The sequence below is a fragment of the Saccostrea echinata genome, unplaced genomic scaffold (genome assembly GCF_033153115.1).
Source record: "Saccostrea echinata isolate AGI-Se365-2 ecotype Australia unplaced genomic scaffold, CSIRO_AGI_Sech_v1 ptg000064l, whole genome shotgun sequence".
NCBI lineage: Eukaryota > Metazoa > Mollusca > Bivalvia > Ostreida > Ostreidae > Saccostrea > Saccostrea echinata.
Window position 1 is genome coordinate 4,415,251 of NW_026889813.1, and position 18,903 is coordinate 4,434,153.

At 32.8% G+C, this 18,903-nt stretch overlaps 2 protein-coding genes across 2 annotated transcripts; one reads left to right on the forward strand and one right to left on the reverse strand.

Moving 5' to 3' along the window:
- Positions 1-10,194: 10,194 nt before the first annotated feature.
- LOC133175893 (sperm axonemal maintenance protein CFAP97D1-like) lies at positions 10,195-13,261 on the forward strand. Its single transcript, XM_061311030.1, has 6 exons — positions 10,195-10,374; positions 10,674-10,744; positions 10,854-10,975; positions 12,291-12,414; positions 12,704-12,826; positions 13,076-13,261. Exons 1-6 carry the CDS (start codon positions 10,269-10,271, stop codon positions 13,244-13,246), a joined length of 717 nt encoding a protein of 238 aa, XP_061167014.1. The 5' UTR covers positions 10,195-10,268; the 3' UTR covers positions 13,247-13,261.
- Positions 13,262-13,444: 183 nt separating this feature from the next.
- Positions 13,445-17,915, reverse strand: LOC133175892 (short stature homeobox protein 2-like). The gene is made up of 4 exons (XM_061311029.1): positions 17,680-17,915; positions 14,406-14,689; positions 14,059-14,205; positions 13,445-13,957 (listed from the first exon to the last, which is right to left on the reverse strand). The coding sequence occupies exons 1-4, from the start codon at positions 17,840-17,842 to the stop codon at positions 13,676-13,678; spliced, it is 876 nt and encodes a 291-aa protein (XP_061167013.1). The 5' UTR covers positions 17,843-17,915; the 3' UTR covers positions 13,445-13,675.
- Positions 17,916-18,903: the final 988 nt, after the last annotated feature.

The window sequence follows — 18,903 nt, forward strand, 5'->3', positions numbered from 1 at the left end:
CTCCGTTTTCCGCCATATTGCTTTTCATCTGCCCGCTCGAAATTTTTCGGGCGATCCGGGCTACTTTCTGGCCCGGCGGCTTAAAAATATTTGAAACAAGTTACTTGCCCGCTTCCGGAAGTATCAACCGGCTTGACCCGGCTTATGAAACAAGTGCGCCCCGTGATTACATTGGTTACGAAAAATTCCGTCGACATCCCCGCCAAGAAAATGGGAGATATAGTATTCTAGAAGTGGATGAAAACTTTTGACATCGTTCAGTAAAGTAAAAAGGGAATTCATTAAAATACTTTGTTTGCATCTCTACTTCGCGGGAAATCTAATATATTTAACGAAAGATAAGAACTAGTTTGAGATCTAAATTTAGGCTAAATAATGTCATCATTCGCTGTATTTGACCATAGGCACTCCCCAATTTTGTGCAATGTCTAGACATTATCATTACACAGATAGAACGTCATTTAGAGGACATCATTTAAAAACCATAGCATTTTTCAAAGTGAACTCATTTTGTAGTTTTCTTTTTAATGACTGTCAAATCATGTGAATAAAATTGGACAGTATATGCAATGTTTATAATGCATTTGTTGTAAATCAATATTCATTAAATTAGGTTTTACAGAATCTTGAAATGGTATCATATATTCTGGGACACCCTGTATCTTCTATACTATAGTATAGTAGACATATATTTTTTAACAAATTAAGCTGGGGAGTGCCTATGTATTTGACAACTGAATGAACATTCAGAATTATTGCTTCCTGGCTATATCAACAAAGATCACTCTTCAAAAGGCTAAATTAAGCCAAAGTAATGAGCATGAAAAATATTTATATTTGTATATTTTTAGGTCACCTGAGTCACTCAGGTGACCTATTGCTATCTGTTTTCGTCCGTCGTCGTCCGTCGTGCGTCGTGTGTTAACATTTGAACATTTTCAGCTTCTTCTCTGAAACCGCTGAACCAATTTCAGCCAATTTTTGCATATGGCATCTATGTGTGAAGGGGAACAAAATTTTTGAATTTCATGGTCCCTGCCCCCCTGGGGCCTGAGGGATGGGGCTAAAACCATCAAAATTAATGCAATCTTTAAAAATCTTCTTCTTTACTCCTGGACATCAAGCAGTCAAACTGTTGACATGATTGTAATAAGCATTGAGCCCTCTACCAAAATTGTGAAATTCATGGCCCCAGGGTCAGGGGTTCTGGTGCTAGGGCGGGGCTATATAGGTCATAAAGTGAAAGTGCATTATTTCTTTGAAAATCTTCTTCTCTACTCCTGGGTATTATTGAAACAAATTGAATACATAGTTATGATAAGCAAGGGTGACTCTACCAAAATTGTGAAATTCATGGCCCCAGGGTCAGGGGTTCTGGTGCTGGGGGGGGGGGGGCTATATAGATCATATAGTGAAAGTGCATTATTTCTTTGAAAAACTTCTTCTATACTCCTGGGTATTACTTAAACAAATTAAATACATAGTTATGATAAGCAAGAGTAACTCTACCAAAATTGTGAAATTCATGGCCCCTGGGTCAGGGGTTCTGATGTTAGGGCGGGGCCCTGTTTATTACATAGTGAAAATGCATTAATTAATGCTTTAAAAATCTTTTTCTCTGCTTCTGGGTATTATTTAAACAAACTAAGTACATTGTTATGATAAGCAAGGACACCTCTTCCAAAATTGTGAAATTCATGGTCCCAGGGACTGGGGTTCTTGTACTAGGGTGGGGCTATATAGCTCCTACAGTGAAGGTGAATTATTTCTTTGAAAATCTTCTTCTCTGCCCCTGGGTACTATTTAAACAAACTAAGTACATTGTTATGATATGCAAGGATGCCTCTTCTAAAATTGTGAATTTCATGGCCCCAGGGTCAAGGGTTCTGGTCAAAAGGGGGGGGGGCTCTATTGATTATATAGTGAAAAATCAAAATTTCTTTGAAAATATTCTTTTCTGCTTCTGGTTAAAAAGCAAAGAAGCTAAGTATACAGTTATGATGAGCAAGAGTGCTTCTTCCAGAGTAGTGAATTGCATGACCCCTGGGTCAGATGTGCTGGTATAAGGGTGGGGCTGTTGATAATGTAGTGAAAATGCATTAATTCTATTAAATAATCCTGTCTGCTCCTTAATGTTAAGCAGTTAAACAAAGTGATTACTTATGATGAGCAAACTTGAAACTTCTGGTCCCAGGGTGAGAGGCTCTGGTGTTTCTCGGTGGTGAAGGGGGGGGGGGGGGGGGGCTCTATTGATAATATAGTGAATCTGTAGTGAAAATGCATTATTTCTTTAAAAATCTTCTCTGCACTTGGGCATATCAGAGGCAAAAAGTGTAAAAGTTGTAATAAGGAAGGGTATTTTTACCAGATTTTTGAACATCTGGACCATTTGGTCAAGTGTTCTGGTCCTAGCCAGGGCTCAATTAATTTGCATTCTGCTGAGAGGAGTTATTCCCCTTGCCATTTACTTTTGATAATTAATCATTGTAAATAATGTACTTGAAAAATTAATAGAATAAGAGAATTATGCAAGAATTTTTATTGTATAATACAAAAAGTATTTTCATAGTTTTAATGATCATGTGGACTTGTAAGTAATAGATAAATAAAAATGAGACAAAAATAACTTGTCTTATTAAATGTTCATCAAAGAGCAAGAGAGGCCAATGTAAGAGATTACAACAAGGAATTAAAATAGTACAAAAGCACTGATAGTTTGTTAATATACTATATGGTGATAGTGATAAATGGGGAACAGATTAGAACCTAATTTATGAACTGTTAATGAATAGTAGACTAATTATTTTGTTGATCCTGATCACCCTATTTTTCTTGCTTTTAGGCATCAAAGCTTCACCTTTCATTTCATTTTAATACTCTATGGATCCTCTAAATTGTTGTATTGTACTCAGGTGACCATTAAGGCCCTTGGGCCTCTTGTTTGTTAAAGGTGCTTTTGTCTTCTTCATTGCAGTCGATATTAGACTTTAATTATGGCAGTGGTCAATTTATATAGGCAATATTTACACATATTTCTTAAATCGATGCGTAAAACAACGCGCGCAATGCAACCTCTTTTGAGTCCTGAGTCTCCCTCTTTTTCATCACAGCAGGTTTAATATATGATCTGAAATTCACAGGGCCCAAAGTGAATCTTGTGTTTTTTTTCCCAGAGCTTGTATAACTTGGATTGATTGAAATACTGTTAGTATTGAAGTTGATATTGCCCCTAAAGCCATTGCAGATGAATCAATTTATCAGCAAATTTAAGTTATATGCTTGTTCAGTATTATGTTTTATTTTAATAATTTGTAGGTGTTTAAAATAAAATTTTTAATTTATGATTTGCAATAGAGCCTGAAATGTCTTATTTCTGTAGACATTTTGTACATCCATACTGAAATATAAAACTAATTAAAACTAATTAGCATTTCTTACAAACAACACAATTTATTACTCTATTCTATAACTTAGGACAGTCAATTATTACAGCACAACTCGTACTTCGACAAAGCAATATCCCGTTTCCTTCGGCCATATCTGAAAAAAATATATATCATTTAATTAGCATCAAAATATTCTTAAATTCTGTTTGAATTGATATACGAATTATTTCATTTAAGGTCAAGATCTAGTAAATGAAAAGAGCCTACAGATTTCTCAAACTTGAGAAATAAATTCCTTTTATGATGCTTTATAACTAAAGCTCGGTCAAATAAGGTGTATCGGGGCATAATTTGCAAGAAAACAAGACGAAAAACCATCTTGTATACTGTCATTTTCAATGAAAAATTAAGAAAGCCAGTCACGAATATGGGAGTTTTTTCCATATCAGACGAAGGAAATGTATTCAGATTGCCTACAGTCTCTCAGAAAACGGTAATTTGTATGTTCTTAGCCTCTTCTTTAAAATAATGTAAAATTGAACATAGTTATCGGGATTACTTTTCACATGATTTCAAATTGAATGCCATGAAAATACTTTATTTTCTACATAATTCTATTGGAGCTGTAAAGTACGGGAAAAGGAAAAGTTTAAATTGATTATGACGTCATAATGGATCTAGCACCGAAAAGACGGTCTAAAGTCATTTACTAGATCTTGACCTTAAGGAATGTTTTTAAGTTTTGTGTGAGTTATTGGTGTGTAAATCACACAGACTTGTCACGTAGGCATATTTCATGAAGCCCGCTAGCTTAAAAACATGATCCTTATATTTAAATTTTACATGTTCAAAAGCACCAAAAATATAGATCTACTCAATTTTGAATTATTCACTGCCCTTTATCGTTACATTTATATCAACTTTTCTGTATAGCTCATTGTGACGTCACTTTAGCGCGAGTTTCTCCGTGCATATTTCTACGCGGCATCAAAACTGGATGGGGTGGGGTGGGGGGGGGGGGGGGTCAACCAGCATCAAAATGAAAATTTACTAACAAAATACTAAGGAAAAAATGGGGGGGGGGGGAGTCCCCCGTGTTCGACGCGCCTGCCCCCCCCCCCCTTCCCAGTGTTCTATGCGCCTGTTAGTAATCTTTTAAAATTAATAAGTGGAGACAAATATAGGATGTAGAGTGGAGGGATAAAGGATACAACAAAAACGTATAACAGATTTAAAAAAAAAACCTACTTCATTAGCTGGTAGAAATTGCAGTCTACATTTCTACACATGGTCCGGTGGTTAAGATTTGCTATCAGTGATGGTAATGTTAAATCCGCTAGATATCTCTTGTGCATTCTGAAAAAAAAAATACACCAATGGCTAATATATATAAATATATTTTAATTAAGAGAACTGCTCTAAAACTTCTGGTAAGCGCTGTCCATTTTTTCTCTCCCCTCACCCCCACCCTCCACTACCTATTACAATTTGAACTTCTTCTCCACTTCTCCAGTTACCATAGATAAAATAATAAAGCATCATAATTCTAGGCATATTGTTCAAATTAAGGGCTTTCTCTCCAGAGATGAGAAAAATTTGGATGGGGACATAAAAAGCTGAAGAAACATTGCTGAGCCAAAAAGACAATTAAGCCCTACTTATTAAAGTACACTTTAATTTATAATGTAGATTAAAGTTTGTTCAATTGATGGTTCCTGACGCTAGTTTGGGCCATCATAAAGGTTTTAAGTAGGAATATACCCCCCCCCTCCCCCCAAAAAGTTCTATGAACAACCGGGCCGCATGTAGTCGATCGAAAAGGCGGGCGAGTAACCGCGGTTACTAAAAGTTGATCAATTTGACAACCCTTTTGAAAACTTATAAAGAGCAAAACAGCTTTGGTTTCTCATATTATTCATGGACAAGGGTTATGAAGTAATGGTAGGGTTACATCAAAGGTACACATTTTAAGATTACGTAGAAATACACCGAATTTTTTCATGAAAAACAGTTTTGAAAACTTAATATCAAGCATCAAATCTAAAAACACGGTTTCAAGTACATGTATTCATTTGTTAGAAAGAGAAATGTGACCCAGGAGAGCGGTATGTGACGAAATATCAGAAACTATTTTCGTATTTCAGACCACCGAACTCTTACGTATACAAAATCCCTGAAATACCCTCATCATTTATTCCCGGCCTTCCATTTAATCCAAATTGATATGAAATCGGTTAAACAATGTATGTAACACGCAAATCGAACTCTGAATTTTTTTTTTCAGTAAAACATTAGAAACAATATTAAATCAAAGGAATGGATTTTAAAGGGGGGGGGGGGGGTTGAGCATTTAAAATCTGTAATTTATTGGAGAGAAAGTTAAACAGCATTCAAAACGCAATACAAAGTTTTTGCTGTAAAGAGAAAATGCCTAAACCATATTGTAAAATAATTAATGCAATTAATGTCATTAAACTACTATAGTTTTGAAAATGCCCAGTGCTACTATACTCCTTTTTGGAAATCTTTTCACTGCTTGGACAGTGTCCGTCTTTCTTAGTTATTCAAACATTAGACATTTTTAGAGAGAGAGAAAGAGATTTTATCCCCCCCTTACCTGTTCTGATCTTTAATGCCTTCATGGGCGAATGTGTGAAAGACAAACATTGTCACCACCATCACAATACGTAGTCTCATGTCTTCAAAGACTACAACAAGAAAGGATTTATATGATGTAAAATTAATAAAAATGGATTCCAGTTGACTTAATTCATAACTTAGAGGCACATTTGTCTACAAAGATGAAGAGACCCCATCCTAGATTTATGTTCTCTTTATGTGTGAAATAGCTAATGAAAACAAATCATTTATTATAAACATAGTAATGACTTTAGATCAACGTTGTGTGGACAAATTTTTCATTCCAACAATCACGAAACCCCTATTTTTTTCTTTTAACGGGGAATGGTTAAAATAAACATTCTTATATAATTATCTTATTTTAAGGACACTTGCTATGAACAAAAAAAAAATTGGATGCATGGATTGGATTGGTATAATTTTTTCCAGACTGGTTGTAAATGATTCAAGTTTCGAATTCCTAATTTGTTGATTTTCCTAATTTGTCGATTTTCTTTTATGTTCAAAAATCTTACTTTTTGCCTTTCTTCTTATAAAATTCTTCACCATTTTTTATAATCTTGCAAGAGACTTCTACGAAATCTTAAAAATTAAACTTCATGTGGCTAAACTTATTCATTTTAATTGTATAAACAAAGACACAATTTACCAACAACTAAAATTAACTGTGTTTATATATAAGTTCCTTTTTCGCTTTTTTGACACAGAAAATCCACCAAGACTAAAAGAGGGAATTATTATTTACTTTAATTTCCTAGCCTTAAGCGAAAGAATAAAAGAAAATATTTTAAACCCCCCCCCCCCCCAATGAATAAAATAAAATATAAATTGAAAATAAATAAAGAAAAAAAATATGAATCAATCAAACGAAAACAAAACAGAAAAAATATTTCTTTTTATACGCATGAAAGATATATTTTTTCATGCAAACCATCTGATACTGGTAACCAACTGAATATCAACGTTTACATTTAAAAAAAAAATGGTTTGTAGCTGCTGTAGTTTTCCTTACCTCTGCGTTGTTCTGTCGTAATTAAGTGTCCTATGTTAGCGACATTTATACAGGGTGGATTATTTCGTATGTCGTTTAGGGATTTGAACTGGGAGTCCTAATTACATCCCCTACGTAACGTGCCGTGATTGGTCCACATTTTCCATAATTTCTTTGACAGTCACAAATAGGGTGAACAAATTGTATATTCCACTAGTCAACTAACGAATTTGTCTTAATCAAGAAAATCTATCGAAATATTACGTAGTGTTGCAATTGACGGGATTTTGCCGATAAGACCACCCCCTTCTCTTAGATATCGAGTTCATTTTGAGCTCTAACGAGTTCTGGGGGACATTGATAAAATGGTTTCTAATGAAAAACCTCTGCAATACGACGTTATCGAGGGGGGATTATGCGGAGACAATGCGGGAAATAAGATGCTGATTTTTTTTTCCAGAACGACGATGTCGCAAAACAGATCAAAATAATTACAACTGATCAACACTTGATTACCTTTACTATATCATATGCGAGGTGAAATCAGTCCCAACCAATCCGTTCTCATAAAACCGTTCAGAAATAAATACACGTTGTCCAAATCCGAATCCTAAACTTACTCATATATTTTCATTGACGTTCTGTTTTGTTTTAGTTCGCACTGAAATGTTTATTTCTATGTTTACGTGTAATTGTAACACTTAATGAGGGTTTTGTTATTATCCTTCTATAAACTTTAATGATGTTGTTTTTCGGGCAAACTTGAATTCAACTCTAAAGGAAAATCAAAACCAAACGCTACGATTTATACGATTTTTATAATGAGCTCGATGATTCCATAATTATGGTTAATTATTTAAACTTAAGATAAATCCCGAAGTTTTCGTCAATGTGATTAACTTAGAGATAATGAACTTTGATGACCCCTCAAATATCAAACAGTTCTTAAACATCAACAAGTATAGTTTAATTTGCTTGAAAATCTTGTTGCTTTCTAGTTTGTACCACCTTACTCGTATTGTGGTGGCACTTATAACTTATGAGCGACTATATTTTCCATGTAAAAGCAGGAAAATTTTTGTTCTACTTACCTTGTCGCGGGGTCCTGGTCGACAAATTATCCTTTGAAGTATACTACCCCCCTCTTTCTATAATGGCAAACGAAATTGAGATCTGTTACTTTATAAAGTAAAGCAAAAGTTGGTGTATGGCATTGTCATGAATCAAGAGTGATACGATAGTCAGCTGAAATTTACTGTTCAATGTATATATCTGATTCTGAGCTTTAAGACCATTTGTCTCAATCTTGGTCTATAAAACTGTGAATTATTCTCTTATTCCAGATACAGTGTTACAATCGATTCTAAGTATAACACACGAAGGAACAACACGGTATTATATGGTGCATTAAGGGCCTAGCTATACATGAATCTGTCATGCATTATGTCATTTTATACTTTATTTTACACAAGGGAAAATTGAAACAAGCAAACAAACAAAAAAATGAATCATGCCAATTTTTAATTAAAAAAAAAAGGTAGGGGTGTTACAGAAATTCTATTGATATTCATTAAAAAATAGATACCCGATTTTGAATCGCAGTTTCCTGACAATGATTTCTGATAACAAACACTGACAATGGGATACTGGTAGTATAGAAAACAGAAATGAAATAGATATTACATGTATATATCACATAGAAGACTCACAAAAACAATATTTCCCTCATCTCAAAGTCATTTATTAATTTCATGTATCATATATATAATAAGTTTGCATGTATATACAAATCAACAAACTAAAATTCTAGAAAATAACTCCAAGGTTCGTTATTTTTAAATGTTTGTTTGTGGTGATTTGAATGTTTCACATAAAAATCATGACGCGATTTAATTTTTAACCCCCCTCCACGCCCCCCCCCCCCCGAAGGGTGATATAAAACAAGAACAAACACAAATGAAAATTAAAAAATGTAAAAAGTTATTTGTTTTTAATTTCTTTGATAAAAAATTAATACATTTTCCACACAAACAAAATTGTAACTCTTTTCGAAAATCTTTTGTTGTTCCAATTTTTAAAAAATCTGATTTGTTGGTTTTTCATTGCATTGTTTGCTTGTATATTTGTTTTTGCTTCATTAATTAATTAATTAATTAATTAATTAATTAATTAATTAATTAATTAATTAATTAATTAATTTATTGTTTGTTTGTTTGTTTTGTCTTGCTTTTTAACAATAAACATTTTACACTGATAGAAAAAAAATAATGCAATATTTAATGAAAGCTTATATCTGGAAAAATAATGTTAACTACAGTAAAAATAAAACATAATGATTTAAAAAGATTTTTGAATGTACAGAAAAAGACAAAAAAGTAAACTCTTAAACTGTAAATAATTTGATAAAATAAAGATATGTATTATCACACGACATAACAACTATGTATATCCATATTCTGTTTCATATAATCTTAAATACCCTCCATAAAACCAAGAAGTAAACTGACATAAATTAGGAGTCAAGTACAATTCATCAGTATTTGTTTATCATATTTCAATTAAAGAGCGTTTTTATATTCATGTAATTAAAAACCCTTACTTAGGACTGCTGGCTTGTAATCCAATCCCGGGTACTATGAGGGCGTTGACACAATCAGAATGAAGCGAGGAGGTTTACCTCATCATCTTCTGTCAAGAGGAGGTCGATGTATTTGATAGCATCTCTGTAGGAAGTTCTACATCTGATATGGTATCAGAGGGACCATAATATTCATTAACGATCAATAAGTCAGGTAATTTACTTAATTATTTATTGTTGGTGGATACTAATATTAATAAACTAAAGACTACTAAGTATGTACATGTGTACTGCAGTAACTGTGTGGAGACGCTCCAAACGACATTGCCCTGGAATGTCTTTGAATCAACAAGGAATAAATCCGTCATAGCATGAATTGAAAAATCGAGCAGAATTTTGATTTACCAAAGCATATTATATACAAGTACTTTTTGTTATAAAAAATTATTCTCCCCAATATCTTGTGGGATCCCAATTAGAATCTTCTTATCTATCTATCTTTTTTCTGATAACTTACTATGACGTCAGATATATTGTGACGTCAAAGCACTGTTACGTTACGTTCTGTGATGTTATCTTAAATAATCAATTCGTTGTGGGGACGTTGTTTCCAAGCAACACCGATCGTGCAAAACAGCGTATGGAGCCGTTTTTGAAGAAAACATTTCAGTAAATGATGCATCGAGCATACCAGCCGTTGACACCAGCTAATAATATTTACTTGAGGCAAAGATGGGATCAGGAGTTCTACGAAGAACACAGGAAAAAGATTTCCTTAGGCAAGTATTGTAAAATTTTGCATGAAGTCCTTGAAAAATGAATTGTTTCTTTTGTCGAACGAGAACAATATGCAGTTTATAGCTCACCTGGATCAATTTAAGCGCAAGTATGCGGGGCTGATTTAATTCGATCATGTCTTTCTGTCGGTTTTGCTAATTTTTCACAAAGTGCTACCATTGAAAATATTTGATTTACAGTATTCATTATACATGTAAGTTATGATCCATATGTCATTATCTACATGTAATACTCACAGACAATTTATTTAAGTAACATACAACTTCACGTATTCTTTCAGCCAAGTCGGTAATAGACAACAATCCACCAAAGACTTACATGCATCTTCACATCAAACTTAAGAAATTACAGGTAAAACTACGCATATATGTATACATCAAATATTGTATTTTTATAGTCTGAGGCCACGGACATACTCAATAAATGCCTTTGATTGTATTCATTTTTACTTTCACGACAGATGGAGGGCGAGAGACTAGCTATTGTGGAGAGAGACAATCGAATATTACTAGAAAAAATGGCGCACATCATGAGAACGGGCGGAAGAGTGGATAACCGGAAGGAGGATTATAAGCAAAAAAGGTAGGGATCAAGGTACACATCACACCTGCCACCATACAGTACAAATCGTCAGTAATAACAACAAGTATAGCATTTTCCCCCAAAACTTGATGTGTTTAGCAACAACCTTAAACAGTAAACTGAAATTCATATATCGGGACGTATTATTTCTTAGTGTTAGTAGTTCTTGTCTTTGTATTTCTTCAACAGAGTTTTACAAATCTCGTTCTCGAACCCAGTGGGACCGAGAAAAAACTTTGCGATATCCGTGGATTCGAGATACCCGGGTTAAATTACTTAGAGAATAACGGATTGGGACTTCCAAATCACTTTGACATATCCATGGCATTCAGGATATCAGTGTTCGAGATACAGAAGTTCAACTATAGTTGCTATAAAAGAAATAAAGTATGAGTTTTATTAGCCTGTTTCCCTGCATGACCTTTCCATAATGCCGCGCAAACTTCTTGAGTAGTTCTTGGTTTTGTATTTTTTCAACAGAGTTTTACAGACATTATCCCTACCATATAAAAGACCGTGCAAAACAAAGTTAGAAAAGAAGAATAAACACACATTTTAATGAATGCATTTAATTTCTGTTAACCATGAAAATAAAGAAACACTGGTTGCTATATAAAAAAAATTAAGTGTGTTTCATTATAGCCTGTTTCCCTGGCCTTCCCATAATGCTGCGTAAACAAAGTTTGCGCAGCATTATGGGAAGGCCAAGGAAACGTGCAATTTTCATTTGTTCGTTTTGTCAATTTTTTTGAAGATTGGAAATCTAGAACGAAAATTAGATCACCAGAAAATTATCTCCCTTGCCTTGAACAGCATTTCAACCAATGAAATAATTGAAAATGTTCACTTCATGCATTTTCTACCAATCACAAAACATATGCAAAAGAGAGGAAGTGTATAGTCCGAAGAATGTAAAATATTCCAATTTGTATATCATCTTCCAAGGAAGACGGTAACAAAGATCCAACAAACATGGCTCTCAACAGCACGTATATAAAAGCAGAAAAAAAAAAACGTAATAAAATAGCAACAGTTAATATAACAAACCAGCCAACAACAAAATAAACACAATAATCAATTAAAACAGAATAAACACTACATGAGAGCAACAGTATAACCACTCCATGAAAACAACACAATAAACCAGTAAAAATAAACCTAATAAGAAACCAACAGCAAGAACAACACAACCAGTAACAAAGCGAAGAATAATTTAACTTGAAAGCTATCAACATCATACACACAAAATAAAGAAAGACTAATATATACTGAAAAGCAATCTTTCTTCTATTCCATTTTTTCTAAATATTCACAGCCTCAATAAAACCAAGAGACAACGAGAACTCCTGCGAATAACCCACGAGAACTTTGCTATTTTGAAAAGATTAACCGCCAAGGAACCTCACTACCATCATATGCGATGGCAGGATGAGTGGAACGTAAGACACACGTGTACATGTATCATAGTTCTTGCTTTTTGACAATTTTTTTTTCATTTGGATATACATATGTATTTCTAATTTCTTAACTAAGTACTGCTACTTAAAGGGTAGAAGATCTCTGTTGCTCGGACAATGCATTAACAATTCCAGTTCTAATATGCAATTAATTTAAATCTTTGAATTTTATTTATTTATTTATTTTTGCCATGAACGATAGCATATTGGCCATGATATAACAGACTGGATTTGGAAATTCGATCAATCTAACACTTGATATTAATTTCAGATCAATCAAAGATATATGATGAACATTTCAAAGTTTCCTCACTACTGGAAGAACAAACATCTTGTCCCATACGAGGTTCATAAAGAGAAAATAGCAGATGCCAACAGGCGTATCAGGAATCGGGTAACGATTATATTATTATGTTAAATATAGAAATATGAATACTTAGGTTGACCTATTATTAAATGTTTTAATTTAAGCAATAGGGTTGTGCAATGTTGTAAACTATAATAAACCAAAAATTCATACTCTCCAAATAGAATCCCTCTAAAAACTTTCAAAGAAAGAACAATCGTAATACATAGATAATGAACTGTGTTATATGTAAAGATTTTCTGGTAATTTAGAACAAAAAAACATCGTTGATTGTAGCAAGAACAACACATAAACAACAAAGGATCTAGGCCCGATGCCAGTGGATCTAAGGGAAGTGTCCGTGTTTCCAATCATTCGGGTCATTCTGGACTTCAGAGCCCCCAAATCTGTGTTCAATCCCCCTCATCCCCCCATGTTGAAGACTGCATCGTTAAAGAAATCAGTTAAAAACTAGGACATCTTTATCTTATCCTTTTTTTTATTATTTAAAAAAGTATTTAAGAAAGAATAAATAATTTAAAGTATTTCTTAAACATCAAAATAAAGGTATATTTTAATAGAAATAAATATTGTCATAGAAATTATTTTTTGCCAAGTTTTCAAGCCATATATATTTTATAAATATATAAAGAATGAACGAATATACACGAGTATTACTTCATTTATTCCTCCTTTCAGTATCAAAAATCGGATACTCAAACAAGTTTCCACTGTGGCATATGTGCTGGGTATACAGTATATTACATGCATATCACAGATAATGTACAGAATATATACATATATAAATGCATATCAAAATTAAAGACAACAGCCTCCCTTTGTGGTAAACATTGAAAAATGTGGACGAATGAAAATGCAATTGTAGTGGAAGTGTTTCTATTTGTACGGAACTTGCATTCCCAAAGCTGCTTCATGTTCACGAGCCTTCATTCGAAGTGACGTAATACTTCCGGTGCGTTGAGATGAATCGACAAATGAGGACCCATATCTTCCGAAAATGGACATGGTAGCTGCATAAGTCAAAGGATTCAGTCCATAAAACGGAAAAGTGGACGGGAAGTATGGCACATGGGGTTTTGTCAGATTAAGGGGCATTGCTTCATCCTCGTCACTAACAGGTTCTTTTTTAGTTGAATCAAAAAGTTTTGGTATAGACACCTATTATAAGATGTATACAAATTAAGAACAATCGTAGGCGTACAAAAAATATTATCTATATATAGTACATGTGTACATAATAAAAGTGATGACCATCTCACCTGGAATGGCAAAGGTGATACGTCGCCCCGTAGAGTAGAGGTTTTAGGGGCGGGTACGTAATGTACTTCTTTTAAGTCTTGCAGACCCCCAAAGTTACCAAGTTTTTCATATTTCCTCCACTTTGCCCGTCTGTTTTGAAACCAGATCTGAATAACAAAACAAAAACATGAACCATTATAAAACATCTATCATTCACATAGGAAAGTTTTGTAAAATGTTTTCATTTACATTTGAAACTCAAGAAGAAAAAGGGCAAGAAAACAGTTTTCAAATTTATCTTCAATAGACATAATAAGATTTTTATGTGTCTCTGTATGATTAACGCAGACAAAACTATTGTTCGGACCTGAACCCTGGCCTCTGGGAGTCCCGTTTTCTGCGACAGTTCCTCTCTGGCATTCACATCTGGATAATGTGTAACACGGAAAACATTTTCCAGGCATTTAAGCTGATCAGCAGTAAAAGTAGTCCGGAACCTCCTCTTCTTATGAGAGTCCATGCTTACATCCGGTTCTGGTGAATTTGATTTCCGTTTGAGTGCTGCCTCGGAGATTGAAAACGAGTCTGGGGTTCTACAGGAGAATTTAGGGGATACTGGCGGTGATGTACTGACTCCAGGCTCCATTTTCTCTACAAGAAATGATTATGCTTATGTAAATTCAAAGAGAAGTCATAGAATGTATAAAGTGAATTATGTCCTTATAATCATTGATTCCCAGCAGTGATTATTTATTTATGATATAGATAGAAATTATTACCTCTCCACATAACCAACCATTGGAGGAAGACACGTGCGCATTTGTGCAATTTAATCACACTAATTAAAGGAATAAAAGTTTTATGGAATAAAGGAATGTCATTGAATTGCTATTGAATATGCCAATACCAACTTTGAAGAACCCTTCCTTAAATTTAGAGATAGCAATTTTGATCAAATTGATCTCGCACCTACTCGAAAAATGACAGTGCTTAGGAAACAATATGGTACGGTTCAAAGACGAATTTATGCGGCGATCAAAATCTTTCCCTCGCAACCAAAGAGACGATGTTTACTGAGTTGAAAATAAATACCTTGTCGGTTAAGAAATATTGCAACAATGGCTTTTGAAGCTGCAATGATATCTCGGGTGATTTACTGATTATTTAGACAACAGCGACAGAAACGGCGAATTGTACATTATGTATTGTTAATTCTATAGTCAGCTGTGCGGCTAATGCATTTGGTATCTTGAGTACATGTAAACATTCATCTAATTAAATGTGATGACGTCATGAAATCTCTGAATCTTTTAAAATATTGATTTGAAATTTTCTTACTCTCAGAATAATTTCAATTCCTTTTTTTTTTTTTTTTCGAATTCTGATACTTATTTTGATTGATAGGTACAGTTCCAAAACTTGTAAAATAAAGTTTTTTCCCTTAAAGATTCTGAATTGAATACCTTTTGTACTTTTTTTTTTTTTTTTTTTTTTTTTTAAACAAAAGAATCCATATTTCAGCTTTTGACTTTTTCCCCCATTAGATAGCCAAAAACTAAGTAGATTCAACTAAATGGCATTTTAAATGTTACTCATCCAGGCTAATTTAATGTGCACGGACAAAGTAGTACCAAAAAAAAAAATAAATATAAATAAAGAAAAATCATCTCTATTTTCTAGTTAACTTGTAACCTGTTCGCTTTAAAAGTTTCGGAAATAACAAAATTCAAACATATATATGTTGCTCTTATCTCTTATCACCGTAGTAAAACGATTATATTTTGGTCCAGTACTTCAAATATCATTGAAATTGCAATGATGACAATTCGGTGTTGTAAAATATATTAGAATAAGCGTATTGGGGTCAGATGGACATCATCGAATTGACTTGTTGAAAGTCTTCTGTCTTCTCCCGACTTTGAAGACTCTATAATTTATGGACCATTCTTCCTTTCCTGGCTTGAGAAAAAGCACATTTTCTTAAAATCTTTTATTTGGGATCTCTTTAAAGAGGATTAGAACAAAACCCATTCTTATTAAACTTTTTTGAACCATGTTTGATTAAATTAACACTTTAAATCCTCAATTACCCAATAAAAGAGGTTTCTGTTTGATATCTCAGTCTGAACAAACGCGAGCTTCAATTTTAAACGACATAAATTACAATTTTGCAAACACGTTCATGGAGTTTCTTCTTGTATCTGCTTGTGAGAGGGTCAACTGTAATTTATAATTTTGATAAGAATTTTCAGAGCTGTTTTTTTACGAGGATGAATCAAATAAAAAAAAAAGAAACGGTGTAATTTCTATCGGTTGACAGTTCCCTATGTTGTGCTGCCAAACATGATTGCATGGGATTTAGTTGTTAGAAATTGAGTATATTTTTCTCCGGAATTTTAATAACGTCTATGTACATTTAGTGACAAAGAAGTTGTTTTCTTTGTCAGTTTATTTCATTGTTTTTAAGAAATGGATTTAAGTTTTGAAGATTCATGAGGTACATGAACTACGACGCTTCACGCCGACATATTTATCATGAAGCGCGTTGTACGAGTATATATAATAAAATGGATTTTTGAATTCCTTAAGAATTAACAAAATATAACTCTCTTCGTAAGTAAGTTTAATGCACATAGAAAAATCATTATATTATAAATTAAAAAAAAATATATGAAAAAATATACTATATAAATTAAGTTTTATCATTGAGGATAGTACAATTTTAGAAGGTATTGGTTTGTTTCAAATGATTTTATGGTGGGAATGTAACAGCCTGGTTTGCTAATTGGTCACGAACACATCACGATGTAGTTAAGTTATCAATACAATAATGGGGAAAAATCAATTGTTGACCCGTCAACTTAGAATTATAAACAGAAGAATATTGCAAAGTTATGTGATAATTTAGAATATTGCAAAGTTATGTGAAAAAAAAAACAAGGAATAAAAACCAAAACTAGAGATGATTGAAAAAAAGAAATGATGATGATTTGGTTTAAAAACGCGCATGTACTGACAAAATACATGTATAACATTGTTGCAAAAGTCGCTTTAAGAGAATAAAGCTACTGTTAATGGTCTATATATAATTTAAATAAGGACAGCAGTTTATTAAAAAAATTAATAAATTTATTTCTTTAATTTTGATTCTGAAATTCAATTGTGAACATGTTTTAGGTCATACCATTTTGAAATATTAAATATAAGTACTTGAATATACAATGTACAGCTCAATCTCAATCAAAAAGTAAGAAATAATATCATAAAAAATAAATTAATTAATAAAAATAAATATGTAAATAGTAAATGTATAGATATATAAACATTAAATCATTAAAGTATATTACTATAATTAGACATAAGGGGTAAGTAATACAAGCACATGTACGTGCTAAATCTTAATAAATGATAGCATACATGTATCTCCCATTTTCCTTTTCTTTTCTTTTCTTTCTTTCTTTTTTTTTTCTTTTTTTCTTTTTTTTTTTTTTTTTAAATTTTTCCGAATAAAAAAACCCCAACTTTTTTTTTAAGGAAAACTGTTGTGTATTATTTACTCTAGTTGAATAAATTAGTGTAAATGAAGTGAACTCTAAACTTTGCAAACAACTATAAAAAAAAAAAAAGAAAGACAAAGTTACCTGTTTCATCCGCTTCTGAGAGTTTGGCTCGGTTTTCAGCTTGTATGTGGTCCTCATTCTCTTCCGCTTTTGACGATTCAGATCTCAGAATGGCGTCAATAGAGTGTAGAGTCATTCTACGTGCAGAAGCAGCTTTAACGTCATCATTAACATCAGTCAACATTTTTGTTATGTTCTTATAAAAGTTGTTTTCTTTCTGATCTGATGAAAATCAAAATCTACACAATACAACCCGGAGTGTTCAAAGAACGGAAGAGATTAAAGGATGTGTCAATGTTCATGTATCGATTGTTTAAATATGATAATAGAAAGGGCCATAAATTTCCTCCTTGTCAACTCCCTCTGATTTTAACATTTCTTGCATTGGTCGCTTGAAGTAGTTTAATCACTGGAACTTTGTGATTGACACAAAATAACCTCCTCAGTAACGCTTACAGGTAAAGCGAAATTGGTAAGTCTGTTCTTTTGAGGAAATGTTAAAATTCAATGTATTAAACCTTCAACAGTTTTACTCTGTGTATAAGTTTCGCTTTCACAACAAACCAATGAAAGAAATATAACTAAATAAAGCTGGCTTTTATTTATCTTTTTTCCCAGTTCATATTCAATCCGTATTTCCATTTATATTTTCCTTTTATCGTTAAAAAAATCGGGGGAAATGTAATTTTTATTTTTGTCAAATTAAAAGTCTTTTTTTAAAAACATGTTTCCAGAACAGGGAAATTGGCCATTAGAAGGACTATAAGAAGCGTTATGTCGATACTTCAGTAGCGCTCTTTCAGATATAATCTTAAAATATCAACAAATAATTTTTAGTTTAAATTTTACTTTAAATTTACTGCTGCTGTTAAAGCTCACAAAAATAAGTAGAACCAGCGACTTAAAGCAAAACTGTATTTATCCAATAATGTATCCACCTTTAAGAACATACGCAACGTACCTTACCTACTGATAATTTTTCAAGATATTCTTAATTTATGATTATAGTGCCATCAGATGTTCGTAGACAAAAAATCAGCATGCATTACCAGGGGTTTTAAAAAGATATCAATTGATGAAAATTCTTGTATAATTCAAAGAAAAATATACAAAAATTACTAAACATATATTCTAGATGTTTTGTTTATCCAAACTTGTTTTAGAAGAAGTGTACAACAGCATATATAGACATTAAATTGTAGCACACGGTTCCTTTAAGTATTGGAACTCTTCAACTCCAGGGGA

Excerpts from the sequence above, each read along its gene's own strand:
- LOC133175893 (XM_061311030.1), top strand. The coding sequence starts at position 10,269 with ATGATGCATCGAGCATACCAGCCGTTGACACCAGCTAATAATATTTAC. Across the intron at positions 10,976-12,290 it reads GAGGATTATAAGCAAAAAAG|CCTCAATAAAACCAAGAGAC; the intron begins GTAGGGATCAAG and ends AAATATTCACAG. Across the intron at positions 12,415-12,703 it reads GATGGCAGGATGAGTGGAAC|ATCAATCAAAGATATATGAT; the intron begins GTAAGACACACG and ends TATTAATTTCAG.
- LOC133175892 (XM_061311029.1), bottom strand. The coding sequence starts at position 17,842 with ATGTTGACTGATGTTAATGATGACGTTAAAGCTGCTTCTGCACGTAGA. Across the intron at positions 14,206-14,405 it reads TCCCAGAGGCCAGGGTTCAG|ATCTGGTTTCAAAACAGACG; the intron begins GTCCGAACAATA and ends TTTGTTATTCAG. Across the intron at positions 13,958-14,058 it reads TATCACCTTTGCCATTCCAG|GTGTCTATACCAAAACTTTT; the intron begins GTGAGATGGTCA and ends ATCTTATAATAG.